Source organism: Tyto alba, unplaced genomic scaffold (assembly GCF_018691265.1).
Source record: "Tyto alba isolate M040663 unplaced genomic scaffold, T.alba_DEE_v4.0 Super-Scaffold_49, whole genome shotgun sequence".
Classification (NCBI taxonomy): domain Eukaryota; kingdom Metazoa; phylum Chordata; class Aves; order Strigiformes; family Tytonidae; genus Tyto; species Tyto alba.
Window position 1 is genome coordinate 766,883 of NW_024881325.1, and position 21,865 is coordinate 788,747.

Consider the following 21,865-nt stretch of genomic DNA (forward strand, 5'->3'; position numbering starts at 1 on the left):
GAGTTCCACAACTGCTTTTCAGTCTCTGTTTGCTGTCCAGCCTCTCTTCTTTTTTCTGCGCTGCATATGGATTCTGGTTTTATTTTTTTCCAATCTTGGTTTTGTCCTCTCATGGCCTCCTCCACTCAGTGAATTTGCCTACCTTTTACACTACATGGAATATTACCCAGATAGCTTGTCTGACTCCCAGGTGGCTTGCACGGAAACCGTGCTTTGCCACCATAGACTCACAAAGCACATACTTTAGAAGCCAACTTGAAAATGCTAAACCTTGCAGTCTAGCGCAGGTGGAAATGTTCTGGATCTGGCATGAATTTCTGACATTTTCTGCACAGTCCCCACACATCATGAGAGACACTGGCACGTGAACATTAAACCTGTCACGATGCTTAGGAATTAAACTCTGGTAGTGCTCCTATTTATGTCTATTTGGCAAGTGGTTGTTTTATTCAGGTATTCTTACTGTTATAAAAATCTGCAAATGTTCTATGCCTTTACCCTGAAATTTCATTTATTATATTCTGACAGCAAAGTCTTTCTTTTTAAAATTCGTATTTGAAACCAAAGGCAAACTGCTTTTAAAAATACAAACACTGCTGAGATTCATCAAAAAGTAATGAATAATTTAAATTAAAAGAAAACACTAAAGTGATTGCTCATTCTCTGGTAACAAAATGGAAAATAAATGACTATCAACATTTGGAACATCATGTTTTAAAGAGCGAGTGTAGCATCTAACTGGCCTATGAGATCTCCCATATTCTCAGAGTGCTTCGTTATGGAATTGTCATTAACCACTCTGTAGTTAAGGATGTTTTGATCTTTGCAGCTGAAGTGGGTGTTCAATCTCACTGTTAAGAATGAAAAAAAAAAGTGCATATTTATCAAACTACACCACTGAGATGCATATTTCAACCAGTACTCAGACATCAATATGAAATTAATCCCTTTGATTTTGATATAAACACTCAAGGAAGCAAACCTAAGTATGTGGGTACAAATATTAGCAACCCTTACATGGTTATCATTTTGAACACATCTGTTAACTGCAGACTATGCGAAAGATCATGGAAAGACAGGTAAACAATATATACATTTTGCCTAACGGAAGAATCCTCATAGGGCTTGATTGCTCTTCTAGTTATGTATGGAGAAACCTGGATGTTGCAGATCTTCGATCAGCCATTACATTGAAAACTCTCTATACTGTCTCCTGAACCAAACTATCACAGTGATTTGGTACCACTAAGAAATCTGTGAAATACAGTTTAGAAGCCTGCAAAGAGATAAAGGGTGATCTATGTGTTTCTTTACATACACAGATCTCTCTGAAGCTGTAATATGCAGGCACCTAAAGCCTATGTGTAAGTCTAGACTAGTATCAAGAACCCTCAGCTGCTTCCTCAACATTCTTGCTGATTCTGCGAGCTCAGTGAGCAGGACCATTGGGAGGGATCATGACACCTCTTCTGCAAGAGGTCAGGCACAGCTCTTAGGTCTGTGCCAGCTGTAATGACACTGACAGAACTGAGAACTGGTTTCCTGTTTGGTATAAAGCCTTACTCTATAGCTGCTTCATTCACTCCTGCCACTTTTCTTTGTGTACAGTTAGGTATATACTTCATCCTCTAGACACTGCCTGCTCTTTAGAGCTCTTCTGGGATTTTTGATGTAAATTCCACCGTACCTTTCAGGCCCAGATACGGTGTTTCCTACTTCATGCCATATTGATAATAGCACTAGTGATACACAGTTATCCTTATCTGTTGACTTAACGTAGAGAAAAAAAATCACCTTGCAATCACAGTAGATCTTTGAATCAACAGTTAGAAGGCTGGTGTCAGCTTGTGCAGGGTACTTGTGAGGATGTACAGTTATGCATACAACCGAGTGTAAAGACAGGCATTTGAACGAGGAGTAAGTATAGGAAGTCGTTGAGGTATTTAGTACTGCACTGGCATATTGCTAAAAAAGCTTATTCTCTTTTGTTTTCTTTTCCCATTTTTTTTTACCATTATTTGAGCACTAGACTGAAAAATTAAACCATAAATTGGTGTTTATCCCAAGAGCTTGTCTACCCAGCCCACAGGCTTGATCCTCACAGGCAGTGGCAATGCAGCTGACCAGGTCCCAGGCACTGAGGTGTGAGATGCCTGGCTGTGGATTTGAACATATAACCTGCCACAAACATAATTTCCGAGTTTCGCATCTTTAACAAACCGCTCCCATTTCTGTTCAATATGTCCTCAACATGAATTTTAGGCATCTTGCATTTTTCCTCTAGACTAATGTACAGAGACATGCATAAGACAGAGAAGTGAAATTTCATTAATAGCTTCCTAGATGAGGTGTAAAATGAAGCTTTTTGGATGACAATGTAATAGTTAAAAAAAAACCCAAACCTGCATGTCTTTTAGAAGGATCACACTGAAAATAGCTATTTAATTTTCCCATGTTCCCCAGACATGAAACAATTTTACACCTTTTGAGTAGATCCAGCTGTTTGTTATGACTGTACAAGCTTGGGGAAGTGCCAGTTAAGATCAGTTTATCCTGGGAGATGTTTCCTGCAGTCACAGGAGGATTCCATAATAGCTGCCTGGTAGGGTTTGCTTTGTTATAAGAGCAGTAAAGAACTTCTGGAATTAAGTATGGCTTTAAGTGGTGAACAATATTCTCCCAATTATTTGATACCTGGAAATGATATAGATGAAAGGCAGCAAGGGCTTCCTCCTGAGAGGCGCTGTGGCAGGAATCCCTGTAGATGCTGATCTCTGTGGTTTCCCTATCCCGGCATAGGGAATATGTCAGTACATCTGTGCAGACCTTTGGGGGAGACGTGAGCTCGCGTGCCTTGTGCCCTGCAGCCGTTCGGAGCTCGCTGTGCCTGCACTGAGAGCCTGCTGAATGCAAATCCCAGGTAACGCCCCACCGTACCCGTTACACGAGGCCGTCACAGTATGTGCTGCACATCTCTTGTAAGGCAGCAGTAAGTACTGAGACATAGCAGTACTGATTCTAGATATGGAGGTGTTGTCTGCCCAGCTGCCTGAACTGTGCACTTACATTTTCTGTAATTCTGAACTGTGTCTATACGGAGAGTACGGAAAGTAAAGGGAAGGTACAAAGTTAGAGAAAAACCTGGAATCTAATGATAGTCCTCAGGTGAGCAGTGTTCACTTTTACTCCATGCATTATGGAAATAATAAATGTCAACATATAACAGGTTTTCCCCAAGGTCTCCATTTTTTTCAGGTACAGCATCAACTAAGCTCATTTCAGGGCAGTTATGCAATATTTCTCTTTATCCTTTTCACTCATTGCTTGGCCCTGTGAATATACTGCATATCATTCAGACCTTGATCATCAGGAAAAAGGCTCAGCCTTTCAAAGTGACTTATTTCTGCGCTGTCCATGTGCTTCATTAACCTCAGTTGTTTTATTTTCAATGCATGGCATGACCACATGTTACCGATGTAAAGAGATACATAGTGAAACTAAAATGAGAGGCTGTCAGTTGTTTGGGGATTGTTAATTTGAAGTTGGTAGACCTGGATTTTTATACTGTATTTTTTTTTTTTTAACTTGTTCCACACATGGATTTCATTCACCTTGGTTGCAACAGTGAACACTCAGTAATTTTGTAGTTCACTTTGGACATCCATTAAATAAGGACTACCCAGTTAATGAACATTTGAGAAAGGGTTGGTATAAGTGATTTATGGACATAATGTCACATAGAGTCTTTATAGCAGAGACATAGACAAAGAATCTAATTCTCCAGAGCAGTACTCTGTTGTCTTCACTACAGCACATCCCCCTTCTTCCTTCTTTATCCTTCTTCATTCATTACATGAGCTACAATCAGGGCAACAAAAGAGGCAAGAGATCCTCCAGACAACAGGATCCTCTGTTTGACTAGCTCGATTCATCTCCCTGGGCAGAAAGATGGATAGTCATGTGAATGAAGATTGTGTCCTAGACCTACACACAAGAAAGCCAGATTAAGATTACCCAGGCAGATTTAATATCTGTGTATTGCTAGCTTTTGGGAGCGGGAGTTTGCAAAACAGCGCTTTCCATTTTTAGTAAAAAAATGTTCTTGTTTATTTGGTTTTGTGGAATTGTGTTTCTACCAACATGTTAGTTATCAGCAGGACACGGCTGAGACCACTGCTTGTGAGCCAATGGTGTGAGTCACGAAAGCTGTGAAGTGAGGCATGGGAAAACCTCAAAATGGGGATCAGGCCACGGACAACTCTGCTGGTCCCCTTCTCACTCAGAAAATGGAAAGTGAAGAGACTCACAGTCTCTCACTGCCATGCCTCATTTCTACTCGGAGAAAGCAGGCAGTGCCATGGAGTCGAGGCTCGTTTACTTTGCCTTCCCTTTGGGAACTGAGCTGCATCGCACGGGCTCACCGAGCAGCCCCTCCTTCCTAGCCAGCGGGCGCTGTCTCTGTACAGCAGTCAGGGCAGTAGCTGTGCTGCTGTACTCTGAGCTCAACTTTGCATCCTTCTCATTTGCCCATATAGTTGCTAATGTAGTGCTGGGCCTAGCACATACAGCGAGCGGCTGTAATGAGTGTGCAAAAATGTAAGCACAGTAGATAAAAAGGTTCTTTTGGATTTTTTAAATATTAGGGTATAATAAACAAAGGTTTTGTGCTTTAATTTTAATCTTGTTTTGACATGGAAACATTTTTAAATATGAGATGAAAAGAGTAAGAAGGAACACTTAGTTCCATCTTTTAAAGTAGGAGCTAATAGAAGACTATAAAACATTTTCAGTCCCCAAATTTATGAATGCCTACTACCAAATTGACTTAATTATCATTAACCAAAGGATTTTCCGGGTACAAAGTTTATAAAGTGTGAACAGGTTGTTCTCTGGTACAGGTCCTTTCCTCTGGAATTTAGTCATGCCAGAAGCCTATCAAGCCCTGCCTCATTTCAGAAAAAACCTACTCCTTTCATCCCAACCTTTCACCAGCTGCTGGCTCCAGAGCCCTTAGTTTGCAGCTTACTGGCAGTATTTTCTCTGCCTCTGTCCTTCAGAATTTCATTGTTCTGCAAAATCATGCTACATGCATTCCATGTACTTGGAAAATGTTACAACTTCTAATCTAAGACAGACATTGCAAGTTCAGCCCTCTCAGAAATAATTTATAATGCCTTTGTTGCCATAAGCCAGATGGGTGACACGTGGATTTGCGAGTGGTATCTACAAGAGCCCATCTATACCCACTAGAAGCTTTCATGTGAACAACTTCCCCTGGGGTACAGTTTATATATGACTAAGACTGGGTGTGACTTAGACTAATAAACAATTTTTGTACCTCAACAAATTGTCCAACAATGAATGAGTACTGCAGTCTGATGCTGAATGTCAAATGGTCACTAGCTGTTTGGGCAAGAATATGAAGAACTGATCTGTAATATCAACTGCCTGGCTTTGAAATGTTGACATGTCTAGGCTTGTGACAAAAATAAAACGGTTAGTCCATTTTAGTCCATAGTTTTTCAAGCTACCAAAAATCTACTGGTGGTTCCTAAATTCATTTCCCTATTTGCCGCATCCTTGATCAGTTGTAGATGGTTTTGCCATTTCAGAAACCTGAAATTGAAATATTAATGGTCATCACAAATTAAATGTCACTGATTCTCTGAGTGTGTAACGCAAAAGAAGCTATACTGATTCTATTATTCCATTCAGTAAATAAAATTACTTCCTCCTTTGTGTTTAAACATTAGCCATAAGTTCTGATGGAATTCCTAGATTGATGTCGTCTAGTGCAACAAAACCAAAGGATTCTTCAATCTAATTCAACTTTTATAGAATATGTGAACAATTGCTTATGAAACATGTTTCTCATAAAGTATTTGCCACTTTCTATGTTGAAGCACTGCCAAATGTCATGGTCTTTAGAGGAGACTTGTTTTCTTTGAAGAAAATAATATCACCTATGGTCAGAATTGTATTTGTTTTTCTAACTAGGTACACAGGACCTCCAGAGTGATGTGCTCTCTGCTCCTCAAGCAGCTCTGGGGTTTCTCGCTTCAGAGTACAATTTTTCTTTGTCCCTTTCCACTAGGACTCACTGTCCAAGAAATAATCTGACTGCTGCGGAGCTGGTGTATGCCAACAGGAAAGGCTATTGCTCATCTAAGTGCTATGCAATCAGCTGCAACAATACATTGTGCAAAAACAGAAATGGAAGGAAATAGCAGATTCTACATGTGCTGATCCAGTTTCCTCGCTTTTGTTTATGCTTAAGAAGACCGTGGATTTTCAGTTGACCTATGCTACTTACAGCTTTTTGAGAGCTTCCAATCTTGATAAAGAGCCCGTCTCCCAAAAAGCTTTCTCTGTGCAGTTTTTTCCTTACCAAGTGGTGAACCTTGGAGATGTAACCAGCTGTATCTTATTCAGTATGACAGCAATGAAACCATTTAAGACACTGACGCAAATAAAACGTGATCTTAGTGTTATTCCTGAGCACAAATGCTCACAACAACTCCAGAGACCAAGGTCTTACTTGATCACATGTAAAACGAACACAGCCCCTTCATGTATTTATGAGTATTTGATTACTATTATTAGTATTACTAACTATAGTAATGAAATCATTATCTGCCTTGCCTCTGTCCTGTCTCAAACTTAAGGTAGCTAATGGCTACACAGCTACTGCTTCTGGTTATCAGTCAGTGTTTGGTTGCTTCTCTGAAAAGCACCTTGGTTGCTCTGCTTTTAAAAAAAAACAAACCAAACCAAACCAAAACAAAAAAACCCAAACCAAACCTCAGAGTGCTTATTTATCCCAGGAAACCAGGAGTCAGAATTTATTGGATTGGAAATAACAGTGCAGCTGTATAGGTGTGGGTTCTTCACCTTGCTCTCCTGGCAAAACCAGGAGTTAAAAGAGTATATTCACCTCCTGTAATAACACACCCAGCCTATAGTTGAATGAAATGGACTGTTTTGTTGGAGTATTTTTAAAGTGAAAAAAAAAAAAAAGTAATTGCATGCTATATTAGTGTTCTGAGATTGCTGTGAGAAGAATAATCTCACTGTTTCAGCTCATGTTTCCTTTTTTTTTTTTTCTTGTCTCTGATTTCGAATTTAGTATTTGCTTCACTTTAGGATATAGAAGTTACCATAATGATATCATAACACTAGTTACTTGTTAAGCTCTACAGAACTTTTATTCATTAATTGTACAATGACCAGAACAGCCATGTCCTTGTGCCTAATTGGGGCCGTTACGTATTGCTAAAAAACCCTCTTTCCCTGTATAATTTGTCTCTTCCCTTTCCCCAGCTTAATTTCTATATTATCTATGAATGGCATATTTTGTCTTTAGAGTATTTTTTCACACTAAATTTTAAAATTTGAATAAATAGTTATTAAATGCGACTGAGATAAATGCAGATGATTCTATTTAGCTTGCAATTACTAACACCTTATAGTGTTAATAAAACCATAAAAGAATTTATACTGGGTGAGGTTCTTCTCCAGAAATTCTGTATTTCTTGCTACTTAAATTAGGTTGAACCTGTAAAGACCAGCTGAGTGACTCCTTGTTTATACCACTGGGAAGGAGAGGGGAATATAATGCATAGCATTTTTTTTTTTTTAAGGTTGTGATGTATAAAACGTTTGCCAGACACTATTACCCTGAACAGCTGCTTCTGCAGATTTTGCAGTCAATATATGCATAAAAGTGATTCCTTCTTGACCTTTTTTGACCACTCACTTTTTTTGTTTGTTTGTTTTCAGGTGTGGGTAGATGCTGGTACACAGATATTTTTCTCTTATGCGATCTGTTTGGGGTGCCTGACAGCCCTGGGAAGTTACAACAACTATAACAATAACTGCTACAGGTAATATCTTCCACACTCTATTTTTACATTTAGTTTCAGTGATGGAAGTGTCCACATACGTAGCTTCACTCAGAAGTAGTTCCCTTTTCCTTTAGCTATTTGCATGAGTGATCATAAGCTTATTCATGTGTTTTTGTAGAACAGAGATCTATAATGTTTCTTATAATTGTTTCAGAGGAACTCGTTTACAAAATTTGGTGTTTTCATTCCTTTTGATCATATCTGACCCTTGCACAGCCACAAGCCTCTCAGTACACACAGGTATACAAAATTGCATGTATAATATACAGAATTTCATACACGTATAATTGTGTGTGTGTGCGATATTTGATTGTATAATGTGTACCTGTTTTAAAAAAAAATCCTACCAAAAAAATCATTATTAAAACTCACTTGAGTTTGGTCTATGATCCGAATGTCACATTTTCCATAGTTTACTGGCTCCTAGCCAGAGCACAGTGGAAATGGATAGCATTTCATTGCTTATCTTTATAGAAATCAGTAAGAAAATTGCTAATGACATTAGTAGGTTTGAATCTTTCCTAAATCAATGCCAAAAGGATATGACTCGCACAAGAACCTCATTCCATTTTACTGGCACGGGCGGGAATATGACTACTTTTTCCTTCTGACACCAGTAGTTACTGAATTAGTTTTCCTACTATTCAACAGCCTTTAATACAAGACAGTAAATGGCAGTTTGATTGTACTGACTCCAATATGATTCCCAGAGAGAGAATTAAAATTTCATTTTCCTATAAAGGAAGTAATACAATCCAAAAGCAAAAGCAAAGGAAACCCAAACACACCACCCCTAAAGTCCCAAAAGTGTAAGTATTTAAATTCTAAATTACAGTTTTGCTTGAAGAGCTCAGGAGACAGATTTAGGAAATGTCACCGCCTTTCAGGGTCTGAGCCACAATTTGCTCTTCTGTCAGAGAAACACCAAATGGTAGGACCCTCCAGACAGAGAGGGAATTGGGATACTGGAAACCACAGAGACACGGTTGTATCCACCAGCTGAATGCCTGCAAAGCTATCCAGCAGCAGTTAAAGGTACTTTGCAATCTAAACATGCAAAGTAACTTAGCAGCAACACCAGTTACTCCTTGTTTGGCTATGACAGATAACATACCAAAAGTTTTGCTGCATAAAGTAGCGTAAGTCCCCTACAGTCTTGAGTGCAGATGGACATTATTTTCAGAATGATGATAAAGATGCCCTGAGAGAGGGCAATGAATGCCCCTACAGAGCAGTGAGTAATGGCAGTTTTCCCTAATTATCAAAGGCGCTACTTCATTTCTTTCTTATTTAAATTTATTTTTATTTTTTTCCAGTTGCATCCAATCTAGAAACTGTTCTGTCACTGCATCGAGGACTGCAGTAATCTTTTCACTGTGGTTTTGCAACTCATTACAAAAAGCAGGAGTTTTGATGTGTGATCAGAGAGTTTATGTAATTTACCTTCCTTTCCTCTGACCTTAGTGGCATAGCTTGTAAAAAACATCAGCAGCTCTCTTTTAAAGGTCCTGAGCAAGATGCTTCAACAGAATACTTTTTACTGGATCCAAGATTCACAATTCCTCTGACAAAATGTTTTAATAAATTTCCTGAATAGGGCAGATTTTATTGTGTCCTGAAGTATGACACTTAAGAATTCTAAGGAAAGGAGTAGGACAGAAGTTAACTGAATAAAGCAGCTGAGTTAAACAGGGCTGTTAACGGAGCAGGGCACGCAAAGCTCTTATGCAGTGGAAAGCAGAATTAAATTTGTATTCTATCTGGTACTTAAAAATATTAAAATCAAACTATGGATTTGTCTTTTGCAATACCTGCCGTGAGTTGTCTGATGGTAACACCTATGTCTACTCTTTTTGGACTCTGTTTTACTAGATTTTTTTTTTTTTCTAAGGGACAATTGCAGTGGAAAGTAAAGACATGAGGTATTTTGGTGAGAAATGGGAAAATCCAAACTGCACATGGGTTTTCTTATTAGCAACCTGATCTAATTCATTAACATTGTAAATGAATTGCAAACAAGTTACTTCACATTTTTGAATAGGAAATGAATATTTATTGTCCTTACTTATCTTTCATTGTAATGCATTAATACAGATCCTCCCTGGATTTACAACAGTTTATATCAGAAGTGACTTCTATGAAAAGACAAAAGTAATGGCAGTACCATCAGCAGGCAATGTTTTCCCCATATAAATAAAGAAAGGTGTACTGACATTTCCTGTAATTTTTAGCAAGCTAAGAATTTCTAATCCATTCAGACCTTCCCTTCTTAAAGGACGGATTAACTTCAGACGACCTCGCCAGACAGAAGTGGAAGCTGTTCTTTTTGCTGCTTCACGCGCCCCGTGCTCGCAGCGCTGGCCCAGCTCCCCGCTGGACGCTGTGCAGTTCCCTACCAGGGGAAATGCCGCCTGGCTTCCCAGCACCACTCCTTTGTACTGGAGCCTGCACATCAGCAGGACAATTTATATGTATGAGCTCCGTGTACAAATCAGGGGTTAGCTGCCACGTTGCCACTGTGGTGCAGAAGATAAATGAGGGATTTCACACACTGTCAACAAACGGACAAAACTTTTAAGAAATTAAGATGTGTCCTTTATCAAGCTTCTAGTCTAAGAGGAAAAGCAGAATGGGGCTTGGTCTGGAGAGGATTCATAAGTAATGGAACTAAGCAAGGAAGTAACTGGAGGGATGCAAAAGACTCTGTGGGCTCTTCTCTCTAATCAGAGAAGCTCTTTAAGGAAGGCAGAAACAATTTGCAACAGTATCCTGACTGCCAGGCAGGGAGACAATAAGGGATGCATGTCTTGAATTTTTCAGGTGATTGGCAAGACATTAATTTGGAAGAATGCGAAATTTTCATAAAAATTTGAAGTTTTCCTTTAATTTGAAATCCGTTTGGGCTTCAGTCAGACAGATGCCTTCCTATCAAGGTTACTTATAAAAAATAGATGGTAAATTAGATAAACTTCATGTGCTCTTTCCAATGGTTTTTGGGCATTTGTGTTTTAAAATTATTTTCTTTCACCGTCAGTGAATCCAGATCCCCCTCTCAGTTTTCCTTTCTGTAGCACAAAAAAAAAGACTGAACTACAGGTTACACATTTCTCTCTAAGAGAAAAAAAAAACAAACCAAACCAAAACAAACAGGAAATGAGGGGTTAGTAGAATTCCTGAAAAGATAAAGGAAGGATGGAAATGAAAATCGGAGGTTATATTTTTAATAGGACAGGAAACACTGCTAGGTCCCCCGGGAACTGAGTGTTCAGTCTGTGACTGTCTAACTAGGGAAGAAAATGATGGAGCTGTGTCTGTGTTATATCAAAATAATAGGTACCTCACTAACTGGAGATGATGAAAATCCCCTTAGGTTCACTTTTGCCCATTTCCTTAGAGAAATGCACATCTACCCTGTAACTATTTTGTACCATGGCACTGTGGTTCCTGGGTCTTCCCTGTGAGTGCAGAAATGTCGGTGCTCCTCGTGTTCTCTCACAGATGATCTAGTTATAGAGGATTGTCCAGCTTAAACCACTTGGGCCTTGCCCTAGGACCTTCCTTCAAGAGGAAGCAGCAGAAACTGCCAGGGCCTCTGAAGGTGCACAGGGAGCAATGGGTCTCCACCTCAACCCTTTTTCTTATGGTTAAGAACCAGCAGCTCTCAAATGTCCTGTGCCACATCATTCACCAGAAAAAAATATCTTCTTGTTTAGACTGCATTTGAAGCCTGGGAATTATCTAAAAGAACTCTTATCTGCAGAAAACAGGCTGTTCCAAATGGAGGCGTCCTATCACTGGTGAGCAGCCAGATCCATCCCGCTGAAGTAGTATCTCTCTTTCTTCCACCAAAGGATTAAAAAATACATCTTTTTGACATCTCTTATCGACAGAGTTTTACCACACTTAGTTTTAATTTCTCAGCATTGAACTCACCGGTTTCTTAAGTGAGAGAGGCTGGGGTGGGAATCTTTCCCAGGTGACTTCAGTGCTGAAATACACTGAGATGAATGGTTAGGAAGATGATATTTTTCTTTGTTTTATTTCTCTGCAAAGCACAAAGAACTCTGTGCCCGTGGTTGCTCTCTTTTAGGTTGCTATCTTGCATTAAAACTTCCGAAGTGTATAACTAGCTTGGCTGTGCACTACTACAGGAAGCAATTTCATATGAAAAGCAAATAAATGACAGGTTAGAATTCTGATCATTTTCAGATTTTTCAGAAAGTATTTTAAAGGAGCTTTTTCCCCATGCTAATGAACAAACAGTGTTAGAAAGAGTCCATGCATGTGAAAATTGTGAGCATCACTGCACATCTCCATGTCTGGGTCTTGATCTACAACCGGGAGTATTCATTCTTTCTCATTTCTGGACAAATTTTGACAACTTACAGATGATATTCCAGATAAAATATTTTTACTATGAATGACTATGAAAACATAAAAACAATCTCAAAATAATGGTTAAAATTATCTGTAGATAAGGTGTTGAGAGAGAGCCATAGCCTCCCATGGCCCAGTGGCCATAGTTCAGCTGATCACTCACTTTGCACGCCTGCCTCCTGCCATTTAGAATGTCTGTGCCTGGTGCTAAGGTGAGACAAAATTAGTAACAGAAAGAGCTTTGAACAGATGCAGGATGCAGTGCAGGGCTCATTAGTGAAGGAAGAAGATGCTGGAACTGGTCACCTCACTTTCAACTTAATAAACCGATGAGATGAAGTTACAGGATAAAACCAGCAAATGAAACAAGCAACAGGACAGAGATCAACAATGAAGTTTTGCCAGAATACATGCCAAAACTTCAAAAATATGAATTGTCTCTCATTCTCAAAAATCTGTGACAAAGGTAGGAATCACTACTGAAGATGTGGATTCAGAATCTGTTAGGTTTTACAGGATCATTTCTTCTAGATAGATTGCACAAACATTTGCTTCAGAGCTGTAGTAGGATGCGAATAAACCAGACTAAGGTATAGGCTTGACAGAGCTACAGGCTTGCCTTGTGCTTTATGTTTTAGAATCCTAATTTACTTTCAGGCATCTAGGTTAGATTATTACTTTCTCAAGTTTGCAGGTGTCTCTCGTAGCGAGCAGTCTGAAAAGACTGACTGTCATGATAAATCATTCCTACCTCATCATCTCTCAAGCCTGAAGTGCTGTCTGCAAGCAGGAGGAACAATGATACTTCACTGAGCTCTGAGGAAAGATCACACCTTTCTACAGGAGTATTTTCCCTTTTTTTAAAGTGATTTACTATTGTGACGTTTCCAGTTTGGTAAACGAAATCTTTCTTCACCTTGGCCTTGTAATTGTCATTGTTTGATTGATGTGTAGGATACATCGGGCTGAGAGATCAGTGTCCCTGCATTGTCTTTGACCACTCATTAGGCATTTTTTAGGCACATACACACTTAGATGATGTGTGGTGGTTTTCATTAACATGGCTTCTTAAAAAAAGTTAATAAAGCAAACTGGAGTTGTATTTCATATGGATATATATTGCCAATATTCTGTAACTGGAATAGAATTAGCTAAGATCTGACCATAGGATTTTTCCTCCAGGAAACAAATAGCTACCATTTTTCTATAGGTTATAAGTGAGTTCATATCCTCTGGAATACACTATTGCAACTACTAAGAAAAACTCTTAACACCATTCTTACAGTATTTTTTACACGGTTTTTAAAGTTTCTATGAAAAACAGTAAGCAAGTAGCCACAGGTTTACAATTCAACCAGTTAAAACACAAGTGAGGGTATTATGCTGGTATCTTCCTGCAAATGTTTATGCCTGACTGATTTCTCTCAGGCATAATATCAGCTGCGAGCTCACTCTTAATGAGCAACTCAATGTCCATTCCTGCAGCTTGGGGTTCTATTAGTCCTATGGTTCAGTGTCTGAAAGAAATCCAGGCTCTGGAGATCAACTGCAGTGTTTTTTATTTATATTTTCAGAGACTGCATCATGCTCTGCTGCTTGAACAGTGGCACAAGCTTTGTTGCTGGTTTTGCTATCTTTTCAGTTCTTGGATTTATGGCTTACGAACAAGGCGTGCCCATTGCAGAAGTTGCAGAATCAGGTAAGTTCCAAAAGCAGTTTTCTGAGTTAACAAAAATTGCCCAGAAGTTACTGTCAGAATACTTTGTCTGTGCCATGTCTTATGGATAAATCGACTGTTTTGCAGATAGTTTTACAAAACTCCTCTTAAAAACCTGTTACCCGAATCATGGGAATAACTGCTGTAAGAAGAGCTCTTAACTATTTTTATGGTCATAAATTTATGTGTGAAAAATATTGATGTTACTGTGCATAGCACTAAACACATAAAGTCAAGGAGCAAATGTAACACAAACTTACTCTAGCTGAACATCCAGAAGATTGTTTAGTTATGCCCCTGGAGTGTTATATCCTCATGAATGGAGCATTCCATTTTCTTCAAATGAGGCAGACCAAAATCCACAGAAACATTTGTTCCTTCTGGGGGAAAAAAAAAAAATCTACTAAAGTAATGAGAAACCAGTTCTTTAGGATGAATCTTTGGAAGCCCTCTGAATTCTTGCTTAATGTATATTATCCAAATACATATTTCTAAGAGTCACATGGCTAATGCCATCTCCTAATGTCAGTAATTTATTCTCCCAGGGACATGCACTGAGACACTCTGGTTGATTAAGTATAGAAGTTCTTGTTTTGAGTCCAGAAAGGCACAAAGGCCCAGCTCTATGGGAAATTAACCACCTAACATTCATTGCCATCACTTGGAGTTAGGCATCCAGTGAAAGTTAATTGCTCTTTAACACTTTTGTGGATGTAGCATCTTTAAACATCACTTAAAACTCAACAGAATAAAAAGAACAGGAGTGCTGTCCAGAAAGAAAAGCAGTATAATGTTGAACTGTAGAGAAGGAGAAATGACTTTTATGAACTTGGTCAAGGTTAGCAAGAAAACTGCAAAGCAAGTAGAGCTTCGCAGATACTGTCATGGAAAATACTTCTCTTTTCCTAAAGTCCCCAAGACAAGTGGATTATACTATTATAGAAAAAGCTTAAAAGACTACAGCAACTCTGTAAACTATAGGAGCTTGTAAATACTGCATTAAATGAACAAGCAGTAGTGTGTTGACAGGTCTTCACTGAAGTTGTTGCAGCAGGAGTACAGAGGTACTCCTTTATTAGCCTTCTGATACTGCCTTACTGTCCTGCCTTGCTTTAAAAGCTGGGTAATTTCTATAAAAGCTATTATATCAGGAGAGTTTGCAGCAGCTGAAAAGCAGGCGCAGAAAAATATGAGCTAGGTGAGATGGTATTTTAGCAGATCTGAGAAGTTACCAATTGCTGTTGCAAAAATGTTATATTTTCAATACTTCTGTAAATAGGCAGCCAGTGAATTAATGTTATGTACCAACGGCAGCACTCAAAAATGCGGAGCGGGTTCTGAACAAACCAGTAGACATTTGGCTTGCACCATGTATGGTTTCCAAGATGCAGCTCTTACCATTGACTGAATTCTTGAACAAAATGTCAGATACAGTGCTGTTTTAGGAGAAAAAAAAAAAAATCCAGAATATGTTAATAAGTTATATAAGGCAATCACAGGACCACATGCTATTATTTATTCAGGTATGTAAGTCTTGCTGTACGTCCACATAAAGAAGAAGGAGAACGTAAATTACAGTGATGTCTTCACAAAAGTTTTGACCTTCAAACATTTGGATGGGCAGTTGATGTGCCAAGCAAGTGTCCATGACTGATTGGCTTCATCACCAAATATTTAGACTATTAGAGACGTAGAGTTTGTCAGGGTTTTCAATCTTCTTTCTAGGTCCTCTTAGTTGCCATAAAAGAACAATTAAGTTGTGGTGGGTCAATCCTCGCCAGCAGCTAAGCATCCATGCTGCTGTTCTCTCACTCACCCGCCCCAGTGGGATGGGGAAGGGAACAGGAGGGGAAAAAATGTGAAAAAAATGGTGGGTCCGGATGAAGACAGGTTAATATGTAATGCTGTGCAAGCACTGTTCAGCAACAGCCACAACACTGGTGTTAGCAATGTTGTTCTATCCACAAATCCGAACCACAGCCCTGTACTGGCTGTTATGAAGAAAGTTAACTCCATCTCAGCCAGACCCAGCACACAAGTACAAACTATTTACTTTCTTCCTTTTCAGGACCAGGACTTGCATTCATTGCTTACCCTAAAGCTGTTACCATGATGCCTCTTTCTCCTCTGTGGGCGACTCTGTTCTTCATGATGCTCATATTCCTTGGATTAGATAGTCAGGTATGAAACAACCACTATTTAAATATTTTGTCAGAATCCCTAGCATGTGTATGTCAGCATCCTTGATGTAAACAGCATGTAACCTCATGGAAGAATGAACCTTAACTAAATTCCTTGCTTAAAACTGTTGATTTGAATTCCTTATTTTAAATCTTAGTTCTGTGATGCTGGAGATGTCTTTGATGAAGAATGTAAAGTCGCTGGCTTTTTTAGCATGCAGCACAGCTCCCGGCACGATTTGGTTCAGAAAGTTTATGATTGTATACTGTAGGATAAAGCTCTTCAGTGCTTATTTTGCATGATACTTCCAATCACTAAACTTAATGTTTTAATAACTGCTCTTTTTCCTGATCTAACTTTTTGTTTTGTTTCAAAAAAGTCTTTTATAAAATGAGTAGTTCCCAAATTTTACTCTTGACTGGTCTAATGAAGCAGGCTTTCTATTGTCTACTTTTGGGCATTAATTTTGGTGCCTATTTTAGAAACCTTGCTCCAGAGCCCTGAGTCAGAAGCTCAGGCCTTTTGCTTTCTGCTGATTTTTAAAGTTAGTAAGAATGTTCCTTTCCTCATTCATCAGATGTATTTGACTTGGGCACGTAATAGCTTTGTGGAACTTCTCTCTTCCGTAAAATGGAGAGGCCCTCTCCAAAAATCCTTAATTCAGCAGTGCTTGAAGGTGAATAGCATTGCATATCATTCCTTTGAGTGACAAAAGTTCAGGATGCCTAGCGGGAAATTCTGTTGCAATCCTTTGAGTGACCTGTACATTATTTAAGTCCCATTCAAGCCACGTTTGAAAGATTTAATTTTTGTGTAATCCGTCTGCTACAGGGCAAATGCATTCTGAGATAATATTAGTGGATTCAACTATCTGAATTTGGTGATGGACTGCAAATCCATAGCTTTGGATTTTTTAATTCTGAAATTATGTTCCTCTCAATTTGAGCTTCTGCTTATAGAGTGTCCTCAGGGATCATTCAGTCTCTATGGTGAGAACATAGAAATGTATTTGAAGTGGTTGGTAGCCAATACAAATCCCAACAGCAGATGAGACACATATTTCATTTGTACTTTCTTATCATTTGTTCTAGTTCGTGTGTGTTGAAAGCCTTGTGACAGCTGTTGTAGATATGTACCCAAAGATTTTCCGAAGGGGCTACAGGAGAGAGCTGTTGATTCTCGGCCTTTCCATTGTGTCATACTTTGTTGGCCTAATAATGTTAACTGAGGTAAGATGTGCTTTGTTGTACTAGTGCAGAAAAAATGAAATGGGATTTTGTTTATAATCATAACAGATAAAATGCAAGAACATTTGCCATAGACAAACTTCACCATGACTACAAAATACTTGAGAGACTGTTCTGAACTAGTGTGTAATATTTTAAATATGAGATGTATCCTCAGTTTTTTCTGTTGAGATTAGGAAATAGTTTAATCAAAGTTACGTAGCCAAGGAAATTTCATCTGCTTTGAACCAGCCAAGCAGGTACACTGAACATGGTTTCTGCTTACTTTGGACAGACCAGTGTGAAAACAACTCCATTTTGCATGAATACATCAGTAAAGAAGATGAAGTAAAGTGAAAATAGAGAACTAAAACATCTTTGATTTTTATATCACCAGCCCAGGTCAATCAAATACAGCCAATCTCTAAGCAGAAATTGCTTTAGTAAGAGTGAAAAAAAAAAAAAAAGTTATTGTTTTGGTTTGGTTTGGTTTGGTTTTGGGTTTTTTTTTTTTTTTTTTCAAACAAACCAGGCTGTTTGCTTTGGGATGTTCTAGAATTCTGAGGGTGTCAGTCTATGCCATCAGTTCATATTGCAGCATCTGCCACTACTGTGTTTGTTACTCAGGTTGGGGAGAAACTCTGGGATCCTTTGGTACTTGGTAGGAGTTTAGTGCTTGCTTTACAGAATGAGTTGTATCAACAGTCTTTCTCTCCATCACTTTACTCACTCAAGACAGGAAGGGGGGGCAGAATCCACACTCTCCTCTGCCTATATTCTTCTGCTTGCTGGGCCATTAGAGCCTCCCTGTAGCAGAGAGCAAGGCAAAGAAAAAAGTTTCATGTCTGAGGTGCTGTAGAATTAAACGTCTGAGGAAAGTTTGTCCGAGGAAAGCTGGCTGTACTAACCAGGAAGGGCCATCCGTTGTGCAGCAATCTCAGGCAGGGTCTCAAGGTGAAGCAGCCTCCCAGGGCTTCATGAACGCATCCGGGGTCACTTAAATTAACTACACAGTACTTATACTATGTGCTTTTCAAATTGCTTTGTTACTGAAAACTATAAAATTTCACCCCAAAAAAGTGTTAGCCAATTGTAAGCAAGCTAGCCTGTTGTACTCATCATGCAAGCTCTTAGAACAAATAGAGTAAATCATCTAATCAGAATATATTAGCTTTAGATACACTTTCAAAGAAAGAATAACTGAAGATGTTGAGGAAAGTGGAGAGTAGAACAAAATGAAACTTTTATTATTTTTTACAGTGATAGTTTGTGGCCAGACTAATCGGATATCTTTCTCTGATAAGAGATACGGCACTCCGTGTGAAGCAAATGTAGTTGAGCAGAAGTTTTATATACTTCAGTGAAGGAACTGAAAATTCACCACAGGAAAAATTATTAATTTTATTCAAAATAAAAGGACTTGTACACGTAACTGGACAAAAAAAAGATGATGACTATTGATGATAAAGAGATTCTTAGTGAAGTTACACAGACAGCTCTTAGTAGCAATTTTATCTAGTATCCGTAGTTGACTTGCTATGGAACCAAGTCACATATAGTCATTGGATACATAAGACTAGCTCTCTGTCAATGTATTCCTTCTTCAGTTTTGATTTTGAACCTACTGGCAGATTTCAGTCAGTTTGATGGAAGTTTCAAAGATACATCCTTTTTCATGAAAGTTCAAAGTCCATGAACGTTAGCAGCCAGCTAGAGAAGTCCTAGAAGTATCCTTATTGTTCAAAAGAACTAAGCATGAGTTCAGTCTTTATTAAAACAACAGAGAATTCACAAAAAAAGCTATAGCCTAATGAGTGCATGAAGTATAAGTGCTCACAGTCATCTGCAAGATTTAAGTCCAAATAAGGTTTCATTAGCTCTGATGTTCCTGGGTCACAGAAGAAGACATAACGATAGGGAAGAACTGGGTGACTGGTGTATTAAAGGTGGGGTAGACTAAAGAAGCACAAGGTATAAGGTCATCCACTTTTTGACTAGGCATGGAAAACAATTAGGAAAGAGAAGTATGTGGATGTGAAACTAAGCACTACAAATATGCTCTAGACATAAAACTATGGTTATTAGATGTTTCAGGAAGGTATTTCCAGTTGAGAGTTGGGAATAGTCCCATGACTGGACAAGGTGATAGTCCCAATGAAATATTATGTATGGCTCTGGATACTTGTATTCAGACTAGAACAGCATGCAAAGCAAGAGCAGTGAGGATGATCCTAGGAGTACAGAGCTGATTTTACCAGAAACTAGCAAAATTATGATAATGTTAGCATGGGTGTATGACTGCTTTCTGTAAGTACATCATAGACGTAGCAGTGAGTATAAACATGAGCTATTTCTTCAAAAAGAGTGGCTCTCTTTCCCTCATCCCCAATCCAGGCTGTATAAGATGGCTGTGAATAATTAGGCTGAAAATTAAGAAAGGATTTCTATCCATCCGAACAGTGATGTTCTAGAAGTTTTTCCAATAAAATAGTTCTGGCTTTAAACTGGAATTCAGATTATCAGTTAGTTTATGAAAGGTATTATGTGACACAGTTCCCTGTGAGAATGGAGGAACTGACACTGGTTGATTAAGAATTCCTTCCAGTTGTGTGTCCCTGTAAGTTGACCACTGGAGCAGAGGAACCCTGTAGAGACCGATTTGCCTTTAATCATTCTTACCTTCGGTAAGATAAATTATCTTTGCTATGTAAAATGGGGAAATTTTGAAATAATTCCTCCCACAGTGCAAGTGCTAAGCAGAACACTGAGAGGTATATTATTGAGATGTACCGGCTAAAAGAAATACAACCATGACGAGTGAAGCAGAAGCAATATTCTCCAAATATTCTTGCAGCAATTTTGTGGAATTGTTTTCCTTATATTGTATTGCCTTAGTTGGTTGATCTCTAAGTTTCCAATTTGCTCAGATGTTTGCTGAACCTCACTGTGAGCTCTTTGCAGTAAAGATGTTCACTTGTGAACTTGAGATTTTGAGAAGCAGGCAGCTGGCAGAGCTGACTAAAAGTGGTGTAGCTAATAATCAAAAAAGCACCTGTATTAGGACGAAAACCCCGCCTCATTTAATTAAAAAAAAATTACCTCAACATTTGCATTCTGGTCTGGGAGGGCTGACATTCCACAGTGCTTTTACTATAACTGTTTGCTCAACAGCAACCTTAAAGGACAGGGAAACACTTTTTTCCCTGGTATCGCCAGACAGACCTAAGTTATTACTGAGAGATGTGACTTACTTACATTATCACGTAGGCAATCTAAGTAGCCGTGATCCAACGCAGAAATGGCACACTGGTGGAGAGTGCTCCATTCCATGGTACTTCAGTAAGGCATCAAAGCATTATGCATGAGGAAGACTTCCAAGGGTAAACATATATCCCAACTCTGTCCTTGTCCTCTCTCGCATTCCTAAATACACATTCCTGGATTTTATTCAGGCTTTGGATTATTATAAGAGATATTTTGCCCTATACTGAAACTTTCTTATTCAGATATATTTTCATTTCCTAACTATACAGCACTTGTTTTGCCAAATTCCTGCTTGAACATCAATGCAGTTCTATAAACAATAGAACATTCTTATGTTTTGTAAGTTTTAGACAGGATTTCAGGTTTAGAGAATCCATTTTAACTTACCTTCAGTCAGTTAATACAGAGGATAAAAGGGGAAAATCCTACGTATTGTTTTTGATTTAGTTTTCTTTATGTTTTTAGGGTTCTCTTCCATTTGCAGAAAATGGTCTGAGATGTAATGGATCATATGTACTACCCAAATAGCATTACATTTCAACTGAAGAGATGATCTCAAGCCCCTATTTCCTTCACATAGCTTTCTGCAAAGAGGGAAGTCTTAGGATTCCTTTCTATTGAAATGATCTTGTGTGAATCTTCTCCTCATTATTATTTCAATATTGAACACATATGTGATAAAAGATTATGTATCTTGCATAGAAAGTAGCATAATATTATTCATATAATTTTAATAATCATGTTATCCATAATGTTCTTAACTGGACTTCATAGGTTTTCTTCTCATCCTGCCTCGAGGCAAAGGCTCTAGAAAGCCAGCCAGTTCTCTGAACAGTTCTGGCTTGTAAGCAAGAGAAAAAATACAGGAAAAGAAGAAAAGAATCATGTCTTTGATAAATGCAACAACAGATATAGTTGAGTCATAGTCAAAGAGCAAGTAAGTGAGGACATCTTAAGCACATTTATGTTTTTCACACTCGTTGGTGTTGTGGCACCACTGAATGCAGAAAATTACAGATCATGGATAGGACAATGTGCATCGCGTATGGATGCCATGCTAACTGAGGACACCGCTTGGTTTTGGTTGCTCTGCTCTCTGGAAGTGCAGGGGTTGCTATTTTAAAGCTGTTTGGAGAAAAAAATTGAGCTTGTTAGGAAAATATTTTTAAAAGCTTGCTTGGAGTCAAGGTGATTCA

At 38.6% G+C, this 21,865-nt stretch overlaps 1 protein-coding gene across 2 annotated transcripts in view; it reads left to right on the forward strand.

Annotated features, from left to right (window-relative positions):
- Window positions 1-21,865, forward strand: part of SLC6A11 (solute carrier family 6 member 11) — a 105,798-nt gene that overhangs the window by 77,644 nt on the left and 6,289 nt on the right. For both annotated transcript variants that reach the window (XM_032995829.2, XM_032995830.2), the window contains exons 8-11: window positions 7,780-7,883; window positions 13,856-13,980; window positions 16,067-16,179; window positions 17,271-17,408. In XM_032995829.2, the coding sequence (XP_032851720.1) occupies window positions 7,780-7,883; window positions 13,856-13,980; window positions 16,067-16,179; window positions 17,271-17,408 (480 nt within the window). The remainder of the gene's footprint in view (window positions 1-7,779; window positions 7,884-13,855; window positions 13,981-16,066; window positions 16,180-17,270; window positions 17,409-21,865) is intronic.